Source organism: Mus caroli, unplaced genomic scaffold, assembly GCF_978045245.1.
Source record: "Mus caroli unplaced genomic scaffold, Mus_caroli_1 scaffold_7, whole genome shotgun sequence".
Classification (NCBI taxonomy): domain Eukaryota; kingdom Metazoa; phylum Chordata; class Mammalia; order Rodentia; family Muridae; genus Mus; species Mus caroli.
The window spans coordinates 120,271,842-120,296,739 of NW_028227262.1; the positions used below are offsets into that span (position 1 = coordinate 120,271,842).

Here is a 24,898-nt window from a genome sequence, read left to right on the forward strand (position 1 = left end):
GGGTTCTCCAACACTGCCAACACTATGAGCACAGAGCAAAAGATTTCCAAAATGAGGCCAGACAGTTAGTGCTACCCGTAGACTTCTGGTCATTAAATCTAGGTCCTTGCAGACATACAGTAATTAAGACTCTAAAAATACTCTGTATATTTTAATGAAATCTGTTGAAGGCAACCCCCTAGAAAAGCCTTTGGACGCTGCTAGACTGCTTGGGCCTGGAACAACTCACCTTGTTTTGGTCTGACTCATAGACTAGATGCCTGGCTTCTGCCTCTGCATGGTCATAGTCTGAGGGGAGGATCCAGTCTTTGGTCTCTTCCTTGTCCATCTTCCCATCCCGGTTCTTATCTCGAAACTCCACGAACTGTTCTCGCTCTGTCTTCACCCACTCTGGCTCATCAGCATTCCCATCGTGACTGTACATGTCACCTGTGCACAGAGACACACAACAGAGGAATCAGGTTTGGTCCAAAGGCTGCCTCTGTCAATCTGGCTTAGTCCTTCTTGGCACCCGGTAGCAGCCAGAGTTTTCTCAGGCCAGAGAGGCTTTAGAAAGCAAGGTGTGTTTCCTGTTCATCTTTCAACAATAGTCTTCCCAGCTGCTGACTGAGTGACAGGAAAGCAGAGCCTGTACCTCTGCATTCCTGGTGGTGAAGCTGAGCACGTTGAGAGGCTGAGGCAGGGTTCAGAGCTAGCTTGGGCTACATGAGAACTTGTCTCCAAATAAAAAGTAATTAAGTTGACGGGTACCAAGTAAGAGTTCCTTTCTTACTGCACTGCATCTCACCCCAGTGACTAAGCACACTGGAGCACTGGTTTAAGGAGGCAGGAAACTGCACTTACCAACCAGCGCCTACCTAAGTGCACTAAGCCAGTGGCCTTCATCAGGACAACCAGAGAGAACACCCCAGAGTACACTGAGAAGGGACAAGCGTCCAAGAATCCAATCCCTGATTCTCAACTTCAGCACTCTTACAGTGTGGCATGGCTTCTACTCGGTTTCCCTTCTTAGAATATCCATCCCCCTTCTTCACTTGTAATGAAACCTAATAGAGTATAAGAAGCTCTAGAGATGATTAAAAACAGTGGCGTTGGTCTTTAGAAGGCAGACAGGCAGGAAAATTGTTAACAAAAACTTTCACATGTCAAGAGACTTCTAATTTTTTGTGTGTAAATAAAACAAAAACAGTCTAAATTTTAGCTATGAGATCATTAAAAACAATTTTGGTGATGAATTACATCATAAATTTTGGCACATAACTAAAGACACTAGGAGAACAAAGCATGGCTGCCACACATCTCCACTCTACAGACAGGGCTTCTGTGGTTTCTCTTATTTTAATTGTGTGTGTGCGCCTGCATGTGTGGGACAGCAGGCGCCTACAGAGTTCAGAAGGCAGTGTCTGATGCCCTGGAGCTAGAGTTTCAGTGGTAGTTTGGTAGTGAGCTATCTGAAGTTGGTGCTGGGAACCAATTTTGGATCCTCTGTGAGAGCAGCTTTAACCCTGAGCCCTCGCTTCAGGGTAAGCACATAGAATGCTATTTACAAATAGAAAGCTAGCTGGAAAAAATTAACAGATGTATTTTTGGTTTTTTTATGGTGACATGTGTACAGTAGTGCTATTTTGTTCCATTGGTTATGAGGCAGGGTTTTAGTCTAGAAAGGCCTTAAACTGGAGACATTCCTCCTGCCTCACTCTGTATTAACAATTTAATTTGATCTGTCAGACATTTAAAACACTAAGCTTAACTCTGAAAAACAATATTTTAATTTAGATACACGATAAACTTGCAAGTAATTATGTCAGAACAATTAAAGCTTCCAATATAAAACAAATCAAGAAAAGCCACAAATATGTTTGTGAAAAGTAAAAATAAATAAAATCCAAATAGTAGAGAATAGATTATATTTTCATTTTCTCAAGACAACACTATTTCTGTCTATATTTTGACTGGTAAACAGAATGAACATCCCTACAAAATTAAACAAAAATCAACTGCAATCAAGGGATGGTTAAATGTTGCCAACCAAATATTAGCATTTGAAATTATATATAGAGGGGGCTGGAGAGATGGCTCAGTGGTTAGGAGCACTGACTGCTCTTCTATAAGTCCTCAGTTCAAATCCCACCAACTACAGTGGCTCTTAACCATCTGTAATGAGATCTGACACCTTCTTCTGGTGTGTCTGAAGACAGCTACAGTGTACTTACATATAATAAATAAATCTTAAAAAAACAAAAAACAAAACAAAGAATGACATAGGGCTGGACTAGAGCTGAGTGGCAGAGACCCTACCTAACGAGTCAAAGCCCTGGGCCTGACCTCCAGTACCTAACACACACACATCAACAAAAATAAATGTGTTTCCAGTTTAATGAAGGAAAAATATGTATATATTTTACATACTTGCCTTTATGCACGCATCTATAACTCAAAGTACTATTCTCCCTTTAACAACTAATGAATGCAAAAATAACAGCTGGATGTGATGATGCACATCTTTAATAAGATGGCAGGAGGCAGAGGCATGTTGAGATCTCAGTTTGAGGTCAGCCTGGTCTACATAGCGAGTCTACATAGTGAGTCTGGGGACAGCCAGAGCTGCATAGTGGCACCCTGCCTCAAAACCCAGCCATTAACACTTACTGAGCGCTCACGTATGCAGGCATTGAGACCAGCATCCTACTTACCACTTTTGTTTTCACTATGAAAACTTTCCTACAGAAGTAGGAAAGAAAGTTCACAGACCCACCACTTAGCCATCATCAACTCAATAGCTGCCAGTTTCTGCCATATGTTCGTGTGACACCCTCGCCCCAATGAATTATTTTAGGGCAAATTCTAACCACATATCTCCATGTCCTTTTGAATATAGCTTTACAAATGAAGGGCATTTCTTACATAACCATGATGCTATTACCACAGTTTATAAAGCCAATCCTGTGCATCATCTAATATCCATTCCAGGTTTAAACTTCTGAATTACCTTTTAAGAGCTGGTGTATTTCAACCTCACAGAATCCTCCTGCCTCAGCCTAAGTGTTGTGATAACAAGCAGGGGCTGCCACACCCACTTTGTAATATTTATTTATTTAATATATGAGTATGCTGTAGCTGTCTTCAGACACCCTAGAAGAGGTCATCAGTTCTCACTACAGATGGTTGTGAGCCACCATGTGGTTGCTGGGAATTGAACTCAGAACCACTGGAAGAGCAGTCAGTGCTGTTAACTGATGAGTCATCTCTCCAGCCTCACTTTATTAGTTTTTTAGAAGTCGAATTAAATATTTTACAGACAACTTTAAAATATGTAAGTGAATGGTATTTGCTGAGATTTCTTTTAGATCTGGGATAGTAGTGCTGTCTCAATGTCCCAAAGAATAAAAACAAAAACAGAAGCTAAACTATATCATATAAGTCCATTTTAAAGGTATATGAGGAAAGATATCAAAAAAATATTTTAGCTTATTCTAAAAGTATTCAATCTACCAGATAAGACTAAGGAATGAATTTGTTGGTTCAGACTATCTTCAAAAAGTCTTGAAATATAAACATACTATGGAGCTATATAATGTACTGCTTACAGATAAGATGGGAAGGTGACTCAGATCTGGGCCAAATAAGAAAGGGAGTAAAGGGGACCGGACAGATATCTCTTCACCTTTCTAACAGGGCAGAAACCGGTGCATGTGTACAAGCTGGAAGACACTGTTGGGGAGAAAATATGGGTCTATAAACCCCAGTACCTGCTGCACAAGCTTGCAATAGTTACTGACTTGCAAAAGAAAACCACACACATTTTTGGTAGTTTTACAGGTTGGCAATATAATTTCTCTGGCCCTTGAATCTGGAGGATGCAGAAGAAAACCTGTATCTGCTTATCTGGCCCCAGTGCTTGGCAAGTAACTGTGATAAGCCTGAATTTCTCTGCTTTAGAAGTTTCAAATGGCAACAATTTTGTTTTTGGCAACAAAATGCCAAAGCCAAGAATAAAAAGATAAAGTACTTAGAAGTAGACAATGTGGTAAACATCAACTTGGGTTAAGAACACAAGAGCCTGTCATGGAGACTCTCCGGCTCTCCCCGGCCACCCTGCTTCTCCAGCAGGGAGTGACACTGCTCAGCATTCACGACGGCAACAGATGTAAGCACAGGACTCTCTTTCAGGCTTAATAGTTAATACCCGAGATGATGATCAGACATTGACAAACAAAAGCAGAAAGTTCATGAGAAAAGCTACTGTCCAATGTAGAGTGCAACAGAACCAAGAATCCAGAATAAATCTATATATCCATAGCCACAAGGTTTTCAATAAAGGATAACCTCTTCAGCAAATGGTACTTAAAAAGCTGGGTGTCCATCTATAGAAGACCAAATAGATCAGATAGAAAGCCCTAAACTGTAAGATCAGTAGAGTAACAGGAGGCACTTCATCAACACAGGCAACTAAGTGTGTTGAAATCATACAAACTACAAAGTTTCTGCTCAGTAAAGGAGGCAATCAATAGAGAGAAGAGACAACCAGCAGGACGGGAGACAGTGGCCACAAACTACTCAGCTGATAAGGGATTAAAACTAGGAACAGACTAGAACAATTCAAACGGTTAGGAATTCGTGGCTAGCCCCTGTTCTCAATATACCAAAAGATGTGTATTAGAAAAAAAAAAGTATGCTTCAAAATAGAATGCCACTTGTAACAAAATAATTATAAAGCAATTTTAATTAAGGATAATACAAACAAGTAACCAGGGAGTAGACATGATTATGATACATTGTAGAGATAAAATTTCAAAAAATAAAAAAACATTTCAATCTCCTCTCAAGTTTCATTTGTAACCCTCATCTCCTGCTCCCTTAAGTGACAACTAAAACAGAAAATGGCCAAAATAAATACCCTAATAAAATGGAAACTTCTCAGAGGACTCAGAAAATGTGCACAACACAGTGAGCAGGCTGCTGGGTGGTCATCCATCCTCTCGGCCTTTCTGTTTCTTGTATTCAGTGGCCTTGGACTCCTCCTCTTCTTGCAGCTCCTGACAAATGCATCACCACGCATTTGGCTTTCCCATCAGTCTATCTGATAGACTTTCTTTCTAAATTATTTAAAACTATGTGTGTATATATGCATCTGTGCATACTTGTAAGGTGTGTGCATGTATAAGTGCAGGCGGCTATGGAGGCCAGAAGGCATCAGATTCTCTGGAGTGGGAGTTAGAGGCAGTTACGAGACACCCAGTATGGGTGCTGGAAATCAAACTCAGGACCTCTGGTTAAAACTGAGATGAACTAATCTAAAATATCCAGCTCAAGTTATACTATTTGCCACATCAGTCTATCTGAACCATGTGTTAAGAGTTGACCCATAGCCGGGCGTGGTGGCGCACGCCTTTAATCCCAGCCCTCGGGAGGCAGAGGCAGGCGGATTTCTGAGTTTGAGGCCAGCCTGGTCTACAAAGTGAGTTCCAGGACAGCCAGGGCTTTACAGAGAAACCCTGTCCCGAAAAACCATTAAAAAAAAAAAAGTTGACCCATGAGGTAAACCATTTCTATTGATGATTACAACTTCCAAAGCATTTTGGTATTTAAGGACACTAGAAACAGGAGACTTACCAATGTACTCCTCTAGATCAATGAAACCATCAGCATTCTTGTCTATATCCTCCATGGTTTCCTAAGTAGAAAGAACAAGAAGTTTTTAATTGAACTGCCCAGAAGACAGTATGGTGTGTATGATTAAAACCAGAGAAGACAACAAACCCCTGTAATCCCAGACTTTGGGGAGGTCAGAGACAGGAGGTTCAAAGAGGACCAGTGCTCATTCCCAGCTGCAGGTAAACCAGCCTACACTGCAGCCAAAAATGCACACAAAAACAAAAATCAAAGGAAGGAAGAAATGAAGGAAAGGAGGGAGGGAAACCCATATTCTTCTAGTTAGAAAATAGGTAGATACTAGCAATTTCTTTTACTTCTACCTATAACAGCTGAGTCCTTTGGAGGACAGTACCAAATGGCAAAGACTGTGGCCCTAGTCATGCTGAACTCTTGCTAATGAGGGAGATGACTCTGCCTTCTGGGAGAACTCCCGAGTGTCGTGTCCTTACTTGGCCTCTGAACACCAATCACAGGGTATTTGGAACAAGATTTCCTCGAATTTTTAACTTTATGACATAGCAATGAAGTGGAAAAATACATTATTTGATAGACAGTGTTATGATAAACCTAGGGCACTGAAGAAAAGCAGCAATGCTCCTTAGCTTCAGTGTGCGGCCACTGCACAGCCAGGCACGGTAAGCACTGCAAGCACAGAGCAGAGTAAGCGCATCGGCACAGGAGGAGAAGCTGGGCTGCAGCCATAGCTGCTGGGACCCTTGCCCCGCCCACCTGGACGACTATGTCTTTCATGTAGTCATATTCCTCAGGGTGCAGGAAAGCTGTAAACTCTTCCTTTGTGGCAATTAGGTCTCCATCCTTGTCTGCCATTTTAAACCTCCGCTCATCTCTAACCATCATCTGTTTATAATTAAATCCATCATCAGGATCTGGATCATCTAGAAAACAAAAATTATGTAAAATCTTAAAAAACTTCCAGAAAACACAAAAAAGTAAAGGGAACAGACAGATCTCAAAAACGATAAATCAAACAATGAATATCCAGGTGAAGTTAAACCAAGCATGAAGAAATGGTGTTTGATTTCAGAAGCAGCAGTTGAAAGACGCTTTGTTTTGAACTAAAGCTTCGGTGATCACACCTTCAAATCAGGTCCAAGCTGAAGGTAAAGGGCTGCCACTCAACACGGAACTGGCTCCTGACTACCTAACCCAGAATGCGCCGTCTCAGCACTACTGGTGCTAAGGTCAGTAGAAGACTGGAATGTCTTGCGTCTATCTGGGAGGCAGTGGAGACTCTAAGTTACATTGTCTGGGTGTGAATTAGCACTTCTAGCTGTATGGCCTTGGACAAGGGGCATTTTTTCTTTCTTTTTTGATTACTTTATGTGCATGAGTGTTTTGCCTGCAAAACACTGCATCATGTATGTGCCTACTGCTTGCAGGTCAGAAAAGGACATCAGAGCTCCTTTTCTTAAGTGCCTTAGGCTTATAATCTGGAGTTACAAATGGCTGTGAGTCACCACGGGGTTGTTGGGAATTGAACCCAGAGCAACAAGTGCTCTTAATTGCCTAGCCAACTCTCCAGTTCTTGGGCAAGAAACTTAACTGTATTTCAGTCTCCTCATCTGTAAAATGAGATTTCACCTGCCTTACTGGTGGTTATAAAAACTTTAAATAAGAAACAAAAAACTGAGCTGGGCGTGGTGGCGCACGCCTTTAATCCCAGCACTCGGGAGGCAGAGGCAGGCGGATTTCTGAGTTCGAGGCCAGCCTGGTCTACAGAGTGAGTTCCAGGACAGCCAGGGCTACAGGGCTATACAGAGAAACCCTGGGGAGGGGAGAGGAGGGGAGGGGAGGGGAGGGGAGGGGAGGGGAGGGGAGGGAAGCAAACAAACTAAAGACTCGAGCAACACCTGGTATATATAGCTGGCCCCCAGTAACTATCAGCTGTTGCCATTTTATCACATGTTAAACTTCCACTAAGACTCTAGGTACCAAAGGTCTTTTGACCCATTTCATTTTAAGGACACTTAAGACTCAAGCAAAAAGAACATCACCATTTTGAATGGTCCAACTAACACCACCCCCGCCAAAATGTACTGGAAATTACAAGTAAGTCAAAGATGATGCAGTTACGGGTCAATGATGGATTAGGAACGAAGGCAGAGGGAAAGTGAAGACACAAGAAATTTTTGGGAAATGATAGATACATTTTAGGTGTCAATTATACTTTGATCAAGCTTTTATTAGAAAATAAATACTGAAATATGGAACTAGACATATGGCTCAGTGGTTAAGAGCTCTTGTTACTTTCCCAGAGGACCTGGGTTCAATTCCCAACACCCACATGACAGCTCATAACTATCTGTAACTCCAGCTCCAGGGGATCCAACACCCTCTTCTGGCCTCCTCTGGCACATACCCATACACAGAAACACACACACATACATACATACTTAAAAAAAGAATCAAAATATAACCAAGTGGGACATAGAACAATCTAACTGTTATACAATCTAAGTTATACAAGCAGCAGCTGGTTTCCACAGAAGTATCTAGGAGACTAAAATTTAATTTCTGTACACTGAAAACATATAAAGGATCTCAGAGGTGTGAAGATGGTTTGAGAAGTAGAGAATACACATTAAAGGTAAGAAGTTATTGCTCCTGAAACGCTAAATAAAAAGGCATGGTACTACTTATCAAAAAGCTCACTGGCCTCTTTTAACAATGATACCATAATGTTGACTTGATATTAGAGGCCACTCTTTCTGTATTTTAAACACACTTAAACAAGGAAATAAACAAACAAACAAATGGCATAGTGACTCAAGCCTTTCACCCTAGCATTCCAGAGGCTATGTGGTAAAGGCAGGCAAATCTCTGTGAGTTCAAGGCCAGCCTGGTCTATATAGTAAGTGCCAGGCCATCTAAGGTACATAGTGAGACCCTGTCTCAAAAAAACAAAACAGACTCCCCCTACAACAAGCAAACACCCAAGTTATTGGAGAAACAAACAAACAAACAAACAAACAACCCAAATAAAAAACTGTCCTATCCTGAAAACTAAGTGGCTTTTGTTGATTGTCAAAAATTTAGTAAAGAGCGCTAGTATTGAATCACACGAGGCCGTGGGACTCTGCATAATGTAAACTCAAAACCATAATATGTTAGGGATGGAGGATGGAAAGAAAGTAACATTTTTCTTAAATACTAAGTTGTAGTTTTAAAACAAATACCAGTTTCAGTAAAATTATGTGATATAACTCAACTTATGCATTCAGACTGGACCTCCTTTTTAAGAGCCCTCTGTCCCCTTCCTTGCAGTAAAACATGGAGACTAGAGTCAAGTAGCCTGACAGCAACACACTCCTATAAAAGAACAGAAACGGAAGGCACACTACTTTCTCAAGCACCGGTTTACAGTCCCTGCTGGCCTTGCTTACAGCCTCTGGCCAATCTTGGTATCTTTTATTTTACTTATTAGAAAGACAGTGCATACAGTACAAACGCTCCTTTTGTGGAAAGTGGAATCACTGAATAGCCTTTAAAAGCTGAGATGATTTATACACAAACTCAAATTGAATCAATAACACATTCTCACAAAACTCCTCAGCACTTTCTAAAGCCGACTTGTTTGCCCCACAGCCCTCCTGGGAAAGAGGCCTTATAAAGACATTACTTCTTCAGCCAGTGCCTCGCCTTGTGCTTTGTCTCAGGCTGTAGAAATACCCACTGCATTGAATCATCAGCCCTGTGATGCAAGAAAGCTCTCAACAGACTTGTATGCACATAATTATACACAGTTGGAGCAGAATTCTGGACAGCAAGAGAGTACCTAAGCCTGAGCATAGATTTATTAGCAAACCATTTTGTTGAGATCACGGATAGTCTAGTCTATCCTTTGCTTCATATTTATAATTAATTCTGATTGACTCAGAAGGGTGTTGGGTTTCAGCCGGAGGGCAAGAAATATGGAATGCTCTCCATCTGTGCTGGGTTCTTAATACACATGTTCTTAATTAGGTGGGTATGTTTGGTTCTTGGCTAAATGTCAAGCCCCGAGAGACTGCCACTTTAGTCTTAGGAATGAGAACAGGCCCAATACAGAAATAAGTCTCTTCACCAGAAATGCATTCGGTCCTGTAATTAACATAGACAGCTGGCTATCTGGTAGGGAAATGGACCTTTACACGCTCCTTGTTACTCAGTTTCCTGAAATTCTAATTTGCCTAATTCTAGAATTAAAGTACAAAAAAGGTACCGTTTATATATTCATGTCTCAAGTTGAAACTATTTACAACGCAGGAGTCTCGATTAATACAAGTGCCCTGCTCATTGGCTCAGTAAGACTGCCACCTGGAGTTCAGCAGCAGGCAAGCAGAAAAGCATCCAAGCCAAAGAAAAACTTATTAACCAGTGGCCCCCCACAACAAAAAGGCTACCAAATCAATAACAAAGCAATCAAAGCAACATCTGCCTTGAAGCATTGGCAAAGCAGGCTCATATAAACTCACGTGCCAGAGAAAACAAATGGGAGATTTTCATTGTAAGCGTCAGTAAGCATAATATACTGATACGTATCTTATTTGAGTTTTGTTTCATTCATTACCAGTAGTTTCCTCGTATTCTCACCAGTTACAAAAGAATCTAATTTGATTTGAATTTCAGGCCCAAAATTTGAATAGTGCCATGGTAAAAAAAAAAAAACCTCAAAGCAAGGCCTCTTGCTCTGCACTGCTGGACCAATACAGTCTTTTACATGAAACTTACTCTAAAGAGGTAGGTAGGTATATATATATATATCTTTATAGAAAAAAATGGCAAATACATTTGCAGTGCTCAAGACTTCAGAGGGCCAAAATTAAAATTTAAAACATATAATATACAAATTTTAAAACAATGAACCAAAGGGGAGTCAACTCAGAGTCACACTATTGAAGTCCAGCAGTGCCCCCTCTTTCCTGTCTGACCCATTTGTTTCTTTGACTCAAGACCACACAGTCTCGGCCAACCTAACGTCTCGCCCCTTACCCAAGTAAGTGCCATAAGTCACGTTTCTGTACTCATCCCAGGAGATTAAGCCGTCTTGATTCATATCAAACTCCTGCCACTGGTTTTCAACATTGTCATAAATGTATTTCTTCTGGGCGTGCTTAATCCAGGATTTCAGCTCCCCCTCCGTCACAAACCCATCTTTATCCGCGTCTATTTTATCTACAATCATTCTACAAGACAAAACAGTTGTGTTTCAAGGGCCAGGTCCACAAAGCTTTTTCCCCCAGATAGTAGGGACCTACCTAAAACGTAGCCGTAGGTGGCATTTTTATACTCCTCCCAGGAAACGAGGCCATCCTCATTGAGGTCGTGCCCCTTCCATTGCCGCTCTACATCCTCGTGAATCCAGCGCTTTTGTGCAAACTTAATCCAGCCTTTGAGTTCATCCACAGTGACAAACCCATCCTTGTCGTCATCTATTTTACTTACAATCTTTCTGTAGAAAATGCAGAGAAATCCAGCAAGAGGTTAAAAAACCACAGGTCTCTGGACATAGCCAGGAGTGTCGCCCAGGTCTACAATGGAATACTGTGCGCTTTGTTGGCCTGTTCCTGGCTTGAATAAGCCATCTGGAAAAGGTGAACAGATCACGGCCAGTGATCCAGCCTCTCTCTATAGTTAGGTGAGTCTGATCTGAACACCTGCTCCACCAGCTCTCACTTTTGCATCAAGCATGATGTAAATCTTTATGTTTTTCTTCACTATGTTTACTAGAGCAGGTATACCTCTTGGTGAACAATCACAAGCACTATAATGACTTCCTTAGAAGTTAAGATATCTAAACTAGACTTTAAAAAGTTAGTTGCTTTTAGAAAAGAGCTATATTTTTGTTAAAACATATAGATATCTTTTTTTAAAGCTCTCTTGTAAGATCCTGTCTCAAAAAAAATCCACAGATTACAGATATTTTATGGCATAACTGTAAAAAAAAACAAATATAGAGGCACTAATTTTCAAAATAACAGTAGCTTTTATGAGTTACATCAAATTGGTGTGTGTGTGTGTGTTATGTATCTCCATCCATGAAAACAGTACTCTGAAGAAATGATATGGAAAGAATATACATTCCTGGGTATAAGACTGTTAATAAGCTGAGAGGATTATTAGTAAGCAGATTATAAAGCAAAGCAACAAAGCTAAATAAAGAATGGATCTACTTCCTTTATAACCTTTCTTCTATATATGTCATTTTAATTAAGGATTTAAAAGTAAGTCACTGTGCTTTGAGTGCGGCTCAGGGGTAGAGTGCTTGCCTGTCATCTGTGAGGACCTGAGTTTGACCTCTAGCACCACTAAGTAAATGCTCATGATATAAAAACTCCAAAGATGTAACTTCCTATTTATAGAGGGCTCGGCGGTCTACGCAGAGTCACACAATAAGCAGTGCAGTTTAAAATGGAAACTGTATCAGCTCCTCCAGGAAGTCAACAATCAGCAATGCCTGACGGGAAACTGTACATGTGGGTAACCAATGCACTTTCTTAGCTCTTGTTTGCCTCATGATTAGAGCACAAGAAAGTGATTATAAATCTGAGTTCTTCCTAGCAAGACTATAACCTAGGACAGATTCATACTGATATAACCTTAGCTCCCTTACCTAACTACACTCTAGCTAGCACTCTCCCTCAACAATGTGCGCTCTTCTAACCTCAGCCCTACAGCACTGACAGAAAAGGGAATGTAGCAAGATGGCATCGCCTAAACACTCCCCCCACCTGCATGGACACAGGGTAAATTTTATCAGAGAATTTTAATAACATCAGCAGATTAAGAAAACTTCTGCATTATCTATATGGTACTTGCTACCAATGGCACCACTACTAAGAAAAAAACATGGGTGAAGTATCAGAACCCCTTCCAACCCCAGAAGATATTTTTAAGGTATTATAAATAAGTATCCTGAAGGACTGCCCAGATAAAACAGGCATATGACTGTTCAGGATGAGCGTCTCTTAACAAAGGTTAAGGCCGAGCAGCATTCTGTTTCATATAAACACACCAAATGGGTTAATCCAGGGGTTGGCAAACCCTTTTTGGAAAGAGTAAATATTTTTACTTCACAAGCCACATATAGCCTGTTGTATGTGTATACACAAACAACCTTCTGAGAGAAAGTAAGGGTTGGAGAGATGGCTCAGTGGTAAGCACAGAGGCTGCAGGCTCAGTTCCCAAAACCCACATCATGGCTCACAGCCATCTGTAGCTCCAGTCCCAGGGATCGGATGCTTTCTTCTGACCTCTACAGACACAGGCATACCTATGGTGCACACATATATATGCCGGCAAGACACTCATGCACATAAAGTAGATCTAAAGGGACTGTAGCTCAGTTGGTTCACCTAGCATCATGGAGATCATAATACCATTTCACCTTTTAAATAAAACAAAGTAGAAAAAAGCTGATATAATAGCACGCGTCTAAAAATTCTAGCACTGAGCTAAGTAAGCATGCTGGAACATTCCTTTAAACTCAGGGTGGCAGAGACAGGTGAGTCTTTGAGTTCCAGACCAGCCAGGCTATACAATGAGACCCTGTCTCAAAAAAACAAAAACAAACAAATAAAAGAAAGAAAAATCCTAGCACCCAGGAGATATGCCCTGTAATCTTAGAACTGGGAGGCAAAAGTGGACAAATAGCGCCAAGGAGGAGGCCATCTTGCTCCATGCAGTGAGATCTTATCTCAAAAGGCCAAAAAACCCAAGCTAATACAAGCACAAAAAAGTTCTACTTGTCAACATTAAAAGAAAAACATACTGAAAATTATGTACCAAACTTGTCCTGAAAATGCTTATTAAATATTTCAAAAATAGTTTTGATTTTGTAATGATATATAAACAATGATTTTCTCCTTAATAATTACTATTATAGAATGACGGGGGGAAGGGGTGACTCTGTGATTTACAATTTTTGATGAACAGTTAGCTACCAAATCAATGTTTTAAAATGCCACAGTAGAATATCTGGGATTCTTTTCTCTTGGGGGAAGAGAATCACACTATGTAATCCAGGATTGAACTAGCAATCCTTTTTCCTTAGCCTCCCCAAGTACCAGTGTGTGCTGCCCTGGCTTCACCTAAGATTCTTGCTTCCAAGGTACTCATTGCATCAATGAAGGATGTCTGTCACTATCTCTAAAATTTGGGAAAAACAAACAATTTACTTCATTTATAAATTGTATTAAAAACATGGCTTCATCAGGTTTTTCTAATAGTATACAGCCTGCTCAATGTGCAGAACTTTTGATAGTTACTGATAAAAATGAACACTTTCTCTACTGAAAACTGCTAGCAAAGCTACTCTACCACCTGCAAAGCCAGAGAAGGCTCACTAAGCCCTAAATACGCTAAGTGACTCCAAACCTAAAGGCCACCCTTCATTGTTTAAGAGTAATTCTGGGCTGGTGAGATGGCTCAGTGGGTAAGAGCACCCGACTGCTCTTTGGAAGGTCCGGAGTTCAAATCCCAGCAACCACATGGTGGCTCACAACCACCCATAATGAGATCTGGCTCCCTCTTCTGGAGTGTCTGAAAATAGCTACAGTGTACTTACATATAATAAATTAAAAAAAAAAAAAAGAGTAATTCTGCAGTTCAGACCAAAATGTAGGCTGGGCATATAGAATATTAATAGGTATAACATATAGGCCTGAGAGCACCTTCATCTACTGCTCTTTTCAGCCTAAAATGTTAGCACAGTTAGAAGCTTAAAGCTAAAAGCAAGCAATTTCTCAAAAACAGAGAAGCAACCTAACAGAAAATTGGCCTTTCTGATGTATGTTTCTGTTCAGTTCATTCTACAGAGCAAAATCATTTTACTAACTACATCAGTGCTTAGAATAAAACAGTATACACTTTAGCTACAGTTTCAGTAACACAAAGAATAAATTGATGTTTAAGTTTCCATCAAAGTAAACTTTAAAATAGTATCTTATAATTACAGCATTACACGCAATGGCAAAGAGTAGCAGTGTAGCACCACTGCGACACAAATCTCTTGAAAATAGTGTAGAAAGCCAAACAATGATCTCATTCAGGAGAATATTTTCACAGAATCGACCTGCATTTTCTTAAAAATCAGAGTTTTGAAAGAGCCAAAAAAAGACATGTTTAGAACTCCAGAAACAGTGAGGTAGGATTCTACTAAGTGTAGGTTTAAGAAGGAGAGAAAAAGTTATGTGAGAATGTGTTTCACCTGCAGGTGTTATCTGTGCACCACACATATGCAGCACCCACGGGGGCCAGAAGGGCACATGGACGGAAGCCCCTGGAATTCAAGTTACAGATGGTTTTGAGCTGCAGTAGGAGTGCTGGGGACTGAGCCATCTCTCCAGCCCCTCTAGTGAGTCTTTAGGTAAGAAACTACTTAGGTCCCCAAAACTTGACTGGGACAGGGTCACTGAAAACCATTCCGATTCTGAAAATAAGGCCTTGTTTGGTAAGTCCTTTGTGTCTTTACTTGTTACTGTTTTGTTTTCTTAGGTACTGGGATCGAGTACAGGAAAGTGCACCTCCATTAAGTATCCTCCCAACCTTAGCTTTGTTGTAGAAGACAACATCGTCAAAAGGTTGGACACCCCTGTTAAAATGGTTGGCTTGACTTTTATTAAAGAACACCAACCTTACAGAAATCCAATTTTTAGTTTATTAGGTACTTAAACATTACTTGGCCTGGGCTCAATGAATAAGTTACAGAAGGTTTTTCCAAATTAGCAGCAGCAGCAGCAGCAGCAGCACTAAGAACTGCCATATAATGTTCTGGAATTAAGATGATAAGCTTAAACTGGATATAGTACTACTGGTACTTTAGGGAAAATATATTATTATTTTAAAATTATGTGTACATGTGTGTCTGTGTTGTCATTTGCACCTGAGTGCAGGTGTCCTTAGAGTCTAGAAGGCATCAGATAACCTAAAACTTGAGTTACAGATGGATGGGTAACTCTTGACTTGAGCGCTAGATAGTGAATCTGGGTCCTATGAAAGAGCAGTATGTGCCCCACTGGGTACTTTTATGAAGATAATTTTGCTTTGTAGAAGAATGAGGTGCAATTGTTATTCAGTGGAGAAGTCTATGAAAGCAGGAATTTTATTAGATTTTAGTGGCGGCAATTCTGTTGTTAGTACTCAGAAGACAGAGCTCGGCACAGATTTATTAGTGACTGAACCAGAAAGGAAAAGAAAAAAAAAAGTTTTTTGATGTTTCTCAACCCTCTGGACCCCTTCCTTGGTCAAGAACAGACATCTTACCCAAGCCTTTCCTTGCTCTCTTCTGGTGTCAGCTGATCAAAACTCTTTGCCTCTTCTGCACCCAAGAAGGCATCATGGTCATAGTCAAAATTCTGAGCATCATTGTGAACTTTATCGCTGAGCTGAGGCTCATGGTGTACTCGGTCCTTCTTTTCTGTAGGCTTGCTCAAAGCAAAGGCTGTGCACAGGGACAGGCACATAAGAAACTGACGCAGGTCCATGATAACCTACCATAAAGGAAAAGGAGAGGTAGTTAACGAAGAACGCAGTATGCCTGATAACATGGAAGAAACCAAAAAATGTCTCCATTAAATTATTAACTTGATGTCTTTATATCTAAGTCTTTTATGTTACCCAAGTACATTACTGAATCCATAAGGTAAGCACAGTAGGTCATCAGACCTCCAGTTACTGTAGAGGGACTGTTTCCTTTACGACTCTGGGCTAATTACAAAGTTATAGTTCAAATAACAACTTTAGTGTTTTTCTTCAAGGAACACTAAAAAAATTTGATCTTTGTATTCAAAATGCCAACAAAACTGAAAGGACAAGATGTAGGCCCTTTGCTTTTGTACTTTTGTCAGTGATCTGGTCTTCAAACAGCTGAATATTAGAATATCACCTAGAAGAGTTAAGAGTCCCACCCCTCCAGAATCTCTCCAGTTGAATCCAGGCTTTGGTGGCTTCCAAAGCTTCTCTGGTGACTCAGAACCACTGGAGCAGGAACCACTCACATTCACAGTGGCTGCCTTGCCCCATAGCACCAGGTCTCTCATATAGCCTAATCTTGAGTCACCAACCCATCTGAATGTCCATTCACAAGTAACAACAACATTATCTATCTGCACAGTTGCAGCTCCCAGACCTGCTCAGGCACAAGGACCCCAGGCACTATACAAAGTTCAGATTCCCGGGCTATGTGTTACATGTGTCTGTGTGTTGCCATGAACACAGACCTGACCCCCCAACTCCCATCCCCACCTGATTCTCAGATCATAATCACAGGTGAATCTAATAAGCACAAGGCTGGAACACTACTGAAAAATGGGTAAATCCCAGAGACAAAGTCTCTGTGTTAACAGTTAAAAACCTGTTTCATGCCAGGCATGGTAGCAAATGCCTTTAACTTAGCATTTGGGAGGCAGAGGCAGGTGGATCTCTGTGAGTTCAGGCCAACCTGGTCTACAGAGTGAGTTCCAAGACAGCCAGGGCTGTAACACAGAGAAACCCTGTCTTGAAAACCAAGACAAAATAAAAATAACAAAAACCAATTTCATATACTTTATAAATAACTTATACTATTACTAGAGAGGCTAAAGTCTCAAGGAACAACAGCAAAATCTTTTTTTTTTTTTTTTAAAGATTTATTTATTTTTTATATGTAAGTACACTGTAGCTGTCTTCAGACACTCCAGAAGAAGAGGGCGCCAGATCTCGTTACGGATGGTTGTGAGCCACCATGTGGTTGCTGGGATTTGAACTCTGGACCTTCAGAAGAGCAGTCGGGTGCTCTTACCCGCTGAGCCATCTCACCAGCCCAACAGCAAAATCTTAACATTAAACAAAAGGAATAATTTTCCTGGGCTTTCATACTTTTTATTACATTTATTATACATCTAACATATGCATTGGTATTCTGCTTGCATGCATGTCTGTGTGTGGGTGTGGGGTCCCCTGGAACTAGAGTTAAAGACAGTGTGAGTTGTCATGTGGTTGCTGGGAATTGAACCCAGGACCTCTGGAAGAACAGTCAGGGCTTTTAACCACTGAGTCATCTCTCCAGCCCTGAGCTTTCATATTTTAATTAATCTTTTCATTGTGGAAATGCTGAATGTCTGCTCCCATTCTATCAGGGAACATAAGTTTTTTTTAGCAATTTCACAATACTTCTTATTCTTCCTCTATTATGCCTAATCCCTGGTATCTCTGAATGTGCCTTTATTTGGAAATATAGTCCTTGTAGATGTAATCAAGATAAAATGAAGTCATACTCTTTAGTGCGGGTCCAAAGATGGGTGTCCTACAAAACAGGAAATCTGGACGCAGAATTAGAAGGCTGTGCTGTGACAGGCAGAGATTGAAGTGATACATGTGTGAGCCAGGGACTGCCAAACACTGTTGACAGCTACCGGACTTGAGGAGAAAGGGAAGACCTTTCAAAGAGAAGATGGCCCGACCAATATCTGTGCCGAACTTTTAGCCTTCTCAACTGCCAGAGGATATAAATTTCAGTTTAAAAAAACCAGTCAGGGACAGGTGAGATGGCTCAAGGGTAAAGTGCCTCTTTTTTTTTTTCTTTTTTAAAGATTTATTATTATAAACAGGTACACTGTAGCTCTCTTCAGATGCACCAGAAGAAGGCTTTAGATCTTATTATGGGTGGTTGTGAGCCACCATGTGGTTGCTGGGATTTGAACTTAGGACCTTTGGAAGAGCAGTCAGTGCTCTTACCCGCTGAGCCATCTTGTAAGTGACTCTTGTTTAAAGCCTGGAATCTGATCCCCAGAACCCACTTTAAGGTGAGAGAAAGAACTGACTCCACACGAAGCTGTCCTCTGACCTGCACAAGTTCATACCCATATTACTCACACAAGTAGTAATTAAAACAAAACCAAACTACCACTTGGTTTGTTGCAATTTGTTACTACATCCGCAAGTTACAGTAGTCAGGGTCACTACATCTTCTGAAGGCTAAATCTATCACTCTGCCCTAATCTTTTTTTTAGGATCTATTTATTTATTATATATAAATACACTGTAGCTGTCTTCAAACACATCAGAAGAGGGCATCAGATCTTACTACAGATGGTTGTGAGCCACCAAGTAGTTGCTGGGAATTGAACTCAGGACCTCTGGAAGAGCAGTCAGTGCTCTTAACCACGGAGCCATCTCTCCAGCCCATTCTGTCCAAATCTAAAGATTAAACCTCAGCAACAAATGGTTTTCCTTTCCTAGGGACATCACTAGTGAAACTAACTAGTCTAAGCATTCACATGTATATGCAAATACTTATCCAACCAGAAAATTCTCTCAGCAAAGCATTTAATTGAGAAGCTGTTAATCAAATTGCACCCCCAAAACACCTCTATCTGGATCTGCTTCAAAGTTTTGGGAAGAGAACAAAGGAAGAGAGCTGTGTTAGGGATGTGGAAACTAAATGTCAATGTATTATAAGCCTCAATATGTCCATTTTCCCCCATCCTCAAATAGTAGCTTAATGAATTTAAACCATTAATTTGGCTTTATAGAGTCCCCCCTGGATTACAAAAACTAAGAAAATGTTTAGCACAGCCAATGGTGACCATGCTTATATAAAAGTCCTTAAAAATAAAAGAAGTGGCCAGGCATGGTGCACATGCTTTAAATCCTAGCACTGGGGAGGCAGAGAGAAGAGGATCTCTGAGAGTTTGAGGCTAGCATGGTCTATATAGTGAATTCCAAGATAGCCAGGGCTACCCAGTCTCAAAAAAACAAACAACAACAAAAAACCAAAACAAACCAAACAACAAAAACCCAAACCAAAAACAAACAAAACCCCCAAACAAATTGAAAACCCCAAACCAACCAACCAACCCTAAAAGAACAAGGAAAGACTGGAGTTAAGAGCACTTGCTGCTCTTCTAGAGGAGGAAGGTTTCATCCTCGGTACCCACAGGGTGGCTACCTTGGTCTGTAACTCCAATCCCAAGGAATATGACACTCTCTTCTGACTTTCCCAAACACTAACCAGTCTTTCCCCAGACAGCCATGACTTCAGGCTTATCTTCACCCACATTCTCTGTACAGCTGCCGGATTCTGTTTCCTCACCATCTGTAGCCGCTTTGAAATCTGGTTTTCTGTCTTATCACTAAATAAAGCTCCTAACCAGGACCAGCCAACTGGCAAAGCCAAGGGCCCTACCCAGTCTTCTCGGCAATAGACAAGAAACTTGTACTCCGAATAATGTTTGTTTGTTTGTTAAAAGTTCTATAAGGAAGATGGCTTAGCGGGCAAGGATGCCTGCAGGGTCAGCATGTGGGCCTGAGCTAAAATCTCTACCATCTCAAAAGCCCAGCACTGTGGGAAGTGAAGACAGGAGAATGGGTGGGGTTTCTGCAGGTTCAGTCAATGAGCCTGCCTCAAAAGGAACAAGGAGGTGGAAAGGGCCAGAGTTACAAAAAACAAAAAACAAACAACAACAAAAAAACCCAACCAACCAAACAACAACAACAACAAAAAAACCAGTTAAATCATACCCTCTAGGCAAGCCTGGGCTTTGGCTAAGATTAAGCCCTGAAACAAACCCAAAAGGTCTAGCTAGTATGGTGACCACTTGCTACATGGACTAATAAACATTTAAAATGTGGTTAGTAGAAACTAAGACATGATTGGAAGTGTTACATTTCATATAGGTGACTATATACACCCTGTTTCAAAAAAAAAAAAGTTTCCTTGACCTCACCCATCCTTTCTGACAACTTAGACGCTATATTAAATTCGTCCCTTCAGAAATATTGATTCTAAGAGATTCCACAATGACTCTGGTTGATCAAAGACCCATTGCTCAATGCTAGCAAGTGGGAGAAATGGGTGTGGTGGTAAAATTCCAGTTTTCTGAGTTAGGACACCCAGCAGAAAGGCACTTCTCCAGCCTGGAGCAGAGGACTCTGTGCTTAAAGGTCTACTTTATTTAATGGAAATCAAGGGTAATAACTTGATAGCATTATCTTAACTACACTGAGACTTGGGATGTAAAATCTAGAAATAAAGGTGGCCTTGTTACTGGCATTCTTCAAGTGCAGCCGTTAGTAGAAGAACCACTGATAGACTGTCACACACAAGTCAAATCATTCTCCAGGTCTTGAAAGGCATGATGATGACAAATCATTTCGCACTTGTCTAGTGCAGTCAATTTGGTAAACTCTAGTTTACCAATACATTCTAATAAATCAAGTGGAAGAAATACAAGAGGGCTGAGTATCATCAGTCCTACAACCAAAGCAATTAAATACAAACTAAAAATCTCTAGCCATACAATCAACCTACTTATGGGGCTGGAGGGATGGGCCAGTGTTTAAGTGAACTGACTGCTCTTTCAGAGGCTCTGGCTTCCATTCTCAGTACCCACAAGGTGGCTAATAACTATCTGGAAGTCCAGTTCCAGAAGAAACCATGCCCTCTTCTGTCCTCTTTAGGAACTGCAATATATGGTGCACAGACATATGCAGGCAAAATACCCATAAATATAAAATAAAAACAAATCTCAAACAATAACACCTCAAGAAAAAAAAAAACTACAAGAAAAAGGTTCTAGAAATTGTGTGTGTAGGAAAGGTTCTCTGGGATGAAATTTTAGTATATGACTCACTGGCCAACTTATTCTAGCAAAACATCAGGGATAAAAAAGCTTTGGTGTCTAGTATTGGATTCTGCTGTATATGTATGTTTAATATGCATAAGAGAATGTGTAATTATTTTAGCCCAATCTTCCTTCAGTGTCAGAAGCCTAAATCATTTTAATATCTTGGGGGGGGGGAAGCAATCAAACAAGATCTTGGATGAAAAGACCTAGCTACCATGGTTGATAACGCCAGTTGGAAGAAGTTTGCACTGATTTTCTTCCTTCCTTCCTTTCCTTTCTTTTCTTTTTTTTTTTTTTTTTTTTTTTGGGGGGGGGGGGGTTCGAGACAGGGTTTCTCTGTATAGCCTGGCTATCCTGGAACTCACTTTGTAGACCAGGCTGGCCTCAAACTCCACCTGCCTCTGCCTTCAGAGAACAACTCTCACCTTGCACCATTTATGCCCTGAATCTGAAATCCAGGCTGTCAAGCTTGGCAGCAAACACCCTCAGTGGCTAAGACATTTCCCTTTCCCGGGTTTGTGCGGGTGGGGTGGAGTGGAGGCAGAGGGTCTCACTGAGGCTCATAGTGGCCCAGAACTCCAAGTGCTGCTCAATGACCTCTGCCTCAAGTCAGTTCTCCCAAGTGGGCTTTCTAAATGCTAGCATTCCAGGCACGAGCTACCACACCCACCAGATTCTGCAGTTCTGAAACAATTGCTACATAAGTTAAATAAATTATCTCCCTAGGGCTGGAGAGATGGCTCAGCAGTTAAGAGCACTGACTGCTGCTCTTCCAAAGGTCCTGAGTTCAATTCCCAGCAACCACATGGTGTCTCACAATCATCTGTAATGGGATCCAATGCCCTCTTCTGGTATATCTGAAGGCAGCTACAGTGTACTCATGTACATAAAAAAAAAATGTCTCTCTATAGCTCCTAAGGTAAAGTCTTCTACTTTTTAGAAACCAACACATTTTATTGGATCAATTGGGGGATAAGTGGCAGCAATTTGGCTTTGATGTGCTTTCCAACTTCCAATTTTATTACTGGATCTGGCCAAAAGCCAGGTATAGGCAAATATGTATTTTAGGGGCTTGCAAGATGGTTCAGCCAGTAAAGGCATTTGCCACCAAACTCAACAACTTGAGTTGGACCCAAGAATCTATATGGTGGAATGTGAGAATGAACTTTCACGAACCATCTCTCTGACTTCCACAAGCATGCCAAGGTAGGGCTTACCTGTCCCCATAAATAAATGTTATTTCATCTGTTTAATTCTAATGTGTTACAGCCTAACGGCATTTATATTTAAAGTTCATAGAAAAGCTGGGTGTGGTGGTGCATTCCTTTAATCTTCTCAGTATATAGGAGGTAGAGATGGGCTGATCTCCTGTGAGTTTGAGGCCAGTCTGCTCTATATAATGAGTTCCAGGTCAGCCAAGGATATCCAGTGAGACTTTCTCACATGCAAAACAACATCAAAGCCACAGGGAGAAAAAACAAGTTTATATAGAAAGAATCCAGGATCCTTTTTTTTTTTTTTTTTTGATTTTTCGAGACAGAGTTTCTCTTGTGTATCCCTGGCTGTCCTGGAACTCACTCTGTAGACCAGGCTGGCCTTGAACTCAGAGATTCGACTGCTTCTGCCTCCCAAGTGCTGGGGATTAAAGGCGTGTGCCACCATGCCTGGCAAGAATCCAGGATTTTTTTTTTTTTTTTTTTTTTTTGGTTTTTCGAGACAGGGTTTCTCTGTATAGCCCTGGCTGTCCTGGAACTCACTCTGTAGACCAGGCTGGCCTCGAACTTAGAAAGAATCCAGGATCTTAATCAAGCATTTCCCATGACTATTCCTGGCTATTCCCGAAACATCCCTGGCACAACTATGTTACAAAAAAAATTGAGCTAATACTAACATATTAGTCTCCTGTACTGAAGCAATGATATAACACATCAATTAACATATCACTATATGAATGGCGCCCAACAATGAGAATGACATCGAGAAGAATACACACATACTTTATATTTTTTGTGAGCTCATGATTCCTTTTGAATCTTCAAAATATCCTGTTGGAGACCCCTGAAACACTGTCAAACTCATAGTAGGACTAGACAGACATAGTAATAGGTATCTTACACACAAGTAATAGGTTCTCTCTGGTCCCACATTTGGACGGAAGAACACAAGTTCTTTAGCAGTGACTATTGCTCGATACTTAAATCTAACTGAATGAGGTCAAATATAATACTTCTCCTGGGTCAGCTTTCAGGTATAGCAAAGAATAATTTATCAGCCACTCCAGGTTCCTCTACCTTCAAGTTAAATTAAACTGGAGCACTATCATTCCCAACTTATTAATGTTGACTTGATGGTTCATGACAGGAAGTGAATGCAATTCTCAAAAAATCCTGTTCCAAGGCTGTGAACGCTTAGGAATTTCGATCAAAGAACCAAAAGTTTTAGCAGATCCACTGATCTTTCCCACTCATGCCAAAGGAACTTTACAAAATGCATACAGCATGTCAAAAATCAGAACACTTGGGAATGACAAGCAAAAAACCCGTGATTATTTAAAGGTAATTAACTCCCTAATTAACACGTGAAAACTATTTCCATTAATGACAATATTCAGCCAAACATAGAAAACTGCGACGTTCCTTTCTAATTAACAAGAAGTTTTAAAAATAATGACATTATGTTTTCAATCGTTTTGTTCTCCATGTTCCTACACCCTGTAAGACAGCTAACTCTTTCTTTCTTGGCACTTGTAACTCAATTCTCGGGATGTGGCCTTGGGGCGGGGTGGCATCTCCAAAGAGTCGGGCGAGGTGGCAGGGAGCGGATACTAAAACTCTCTACCCAATTCTCTCCGACCTTCAGGAAACAAACAAAAGTGACCCTCTGGTCACAGGGACACTGAGTGGAGGGAACCCGGGAGGAGAACAAGGACGCGCGAAACCAGGCACAAAAACGGTGCCCAGGAGGGCGCAGGGCCCGGGAGCTACAACCCTTTCCGCAGAGCTGCGGGACAGCAAGTCGGGGACCGCACTCTGAGGGCCAGAGTGGAGCCTCGGGCCCATCAGGGTGCACTGAGACCGGAGTGAGGACACCCACTACGAATGGGGAACAGGGCCGACGGACAGAATAAGAGCGAACCAGGACCCACCCAGCACCATAGAACTTACCTTTCCCGGGAGCTCCACGCCGCAGGATACCGTGGCCGCGGCTCACCCAGGGAGTGAGCTCCCGCGCACAAGCACCGCCCAACCGGAAGTGGTTAGTGGCCCCGCCCCCATCCGACTTGTCGGGGGTCTTCACACCAATCCCAGGCACGATCACTGCTGACGTATGGCTTCTTCGTGCGACCATTGGTCTCACAATCGAGTGGCCGGGATTGGCTGGAAATCGCCACGTCCCCGCGAGCGCGCCGAGTTGCGTGGACCGGATTCCCGCCCAGCTCGGGTTGCCCAGCCCGTGGGGACGCTGAGTCCCTGCTCCTTGCTCTTGGGTGTGTGGGCGCGCCTTGCTGACCTTGGCCCACTGACCACCACGACCTCATTTTAGGCAGGCAACCCTGATTCCCTAGGCTTCAAGTGTAATTCCGATGGTTTTCTTCCTGCCACCAAGCCCCTGGAGCCGGAATAATCCCGTTGTAACGT

At 41.5% G+C, this 24,898-nt stretch overlaps 1 protein-coding gene across 2 annotated transcripts in view; it reads right to left on the reverse strand.

Annotated features, from left to right (window-relative positions):
* Calu (calumenin) overlaps nucleotides 1–24,510 on the reverse strand; it is a 28,297-nt gene extending 3,787 nt beyond the window's left edge. The window contains exons 1-6 of one of the 2 annotated variants that reach the window (XM_021164742.2): nucleotides 24,425–24,510; nucleotides 15,919–16,145; nucleotides 10,648–10,841; nucleotides 6,385–6,551; nucleotides 5,614–5,674; nucleotides 230–429 (exon numbers count right to left, since the gene is read on the reverse strand). In XM_021164742.2, coding sequence (XP_021020401.1) covers nucleotides 230–429; nucleotides 5,614–5,674; nucleotides 6,385–6,551; nucleotides 10,648–10,841; nucleotides 15,919–16,139 — 843 coding nt within the window. In that variant the 5' untranslated portion in view covers nucleotides 16,140–16,145; nucleotides 24,425–24,510. Of the gene's footprint in view, nucleotides 1–229; nucleotides 430–5,613; nucleotides 5,675–6,384; nucleotides 6,552–10,647; nucleotides 10,842–10,913; nucleotides 11,108–15,918; nucleotides 16,146–24,424 lie in introns of both variants that reach the window. The other variant, XM_021164741.2, reaches the window with a different exon arrangement.
* Between the last annotated feature and the right edge of the window lie 388 nt (nucleotides 24,511–24,898).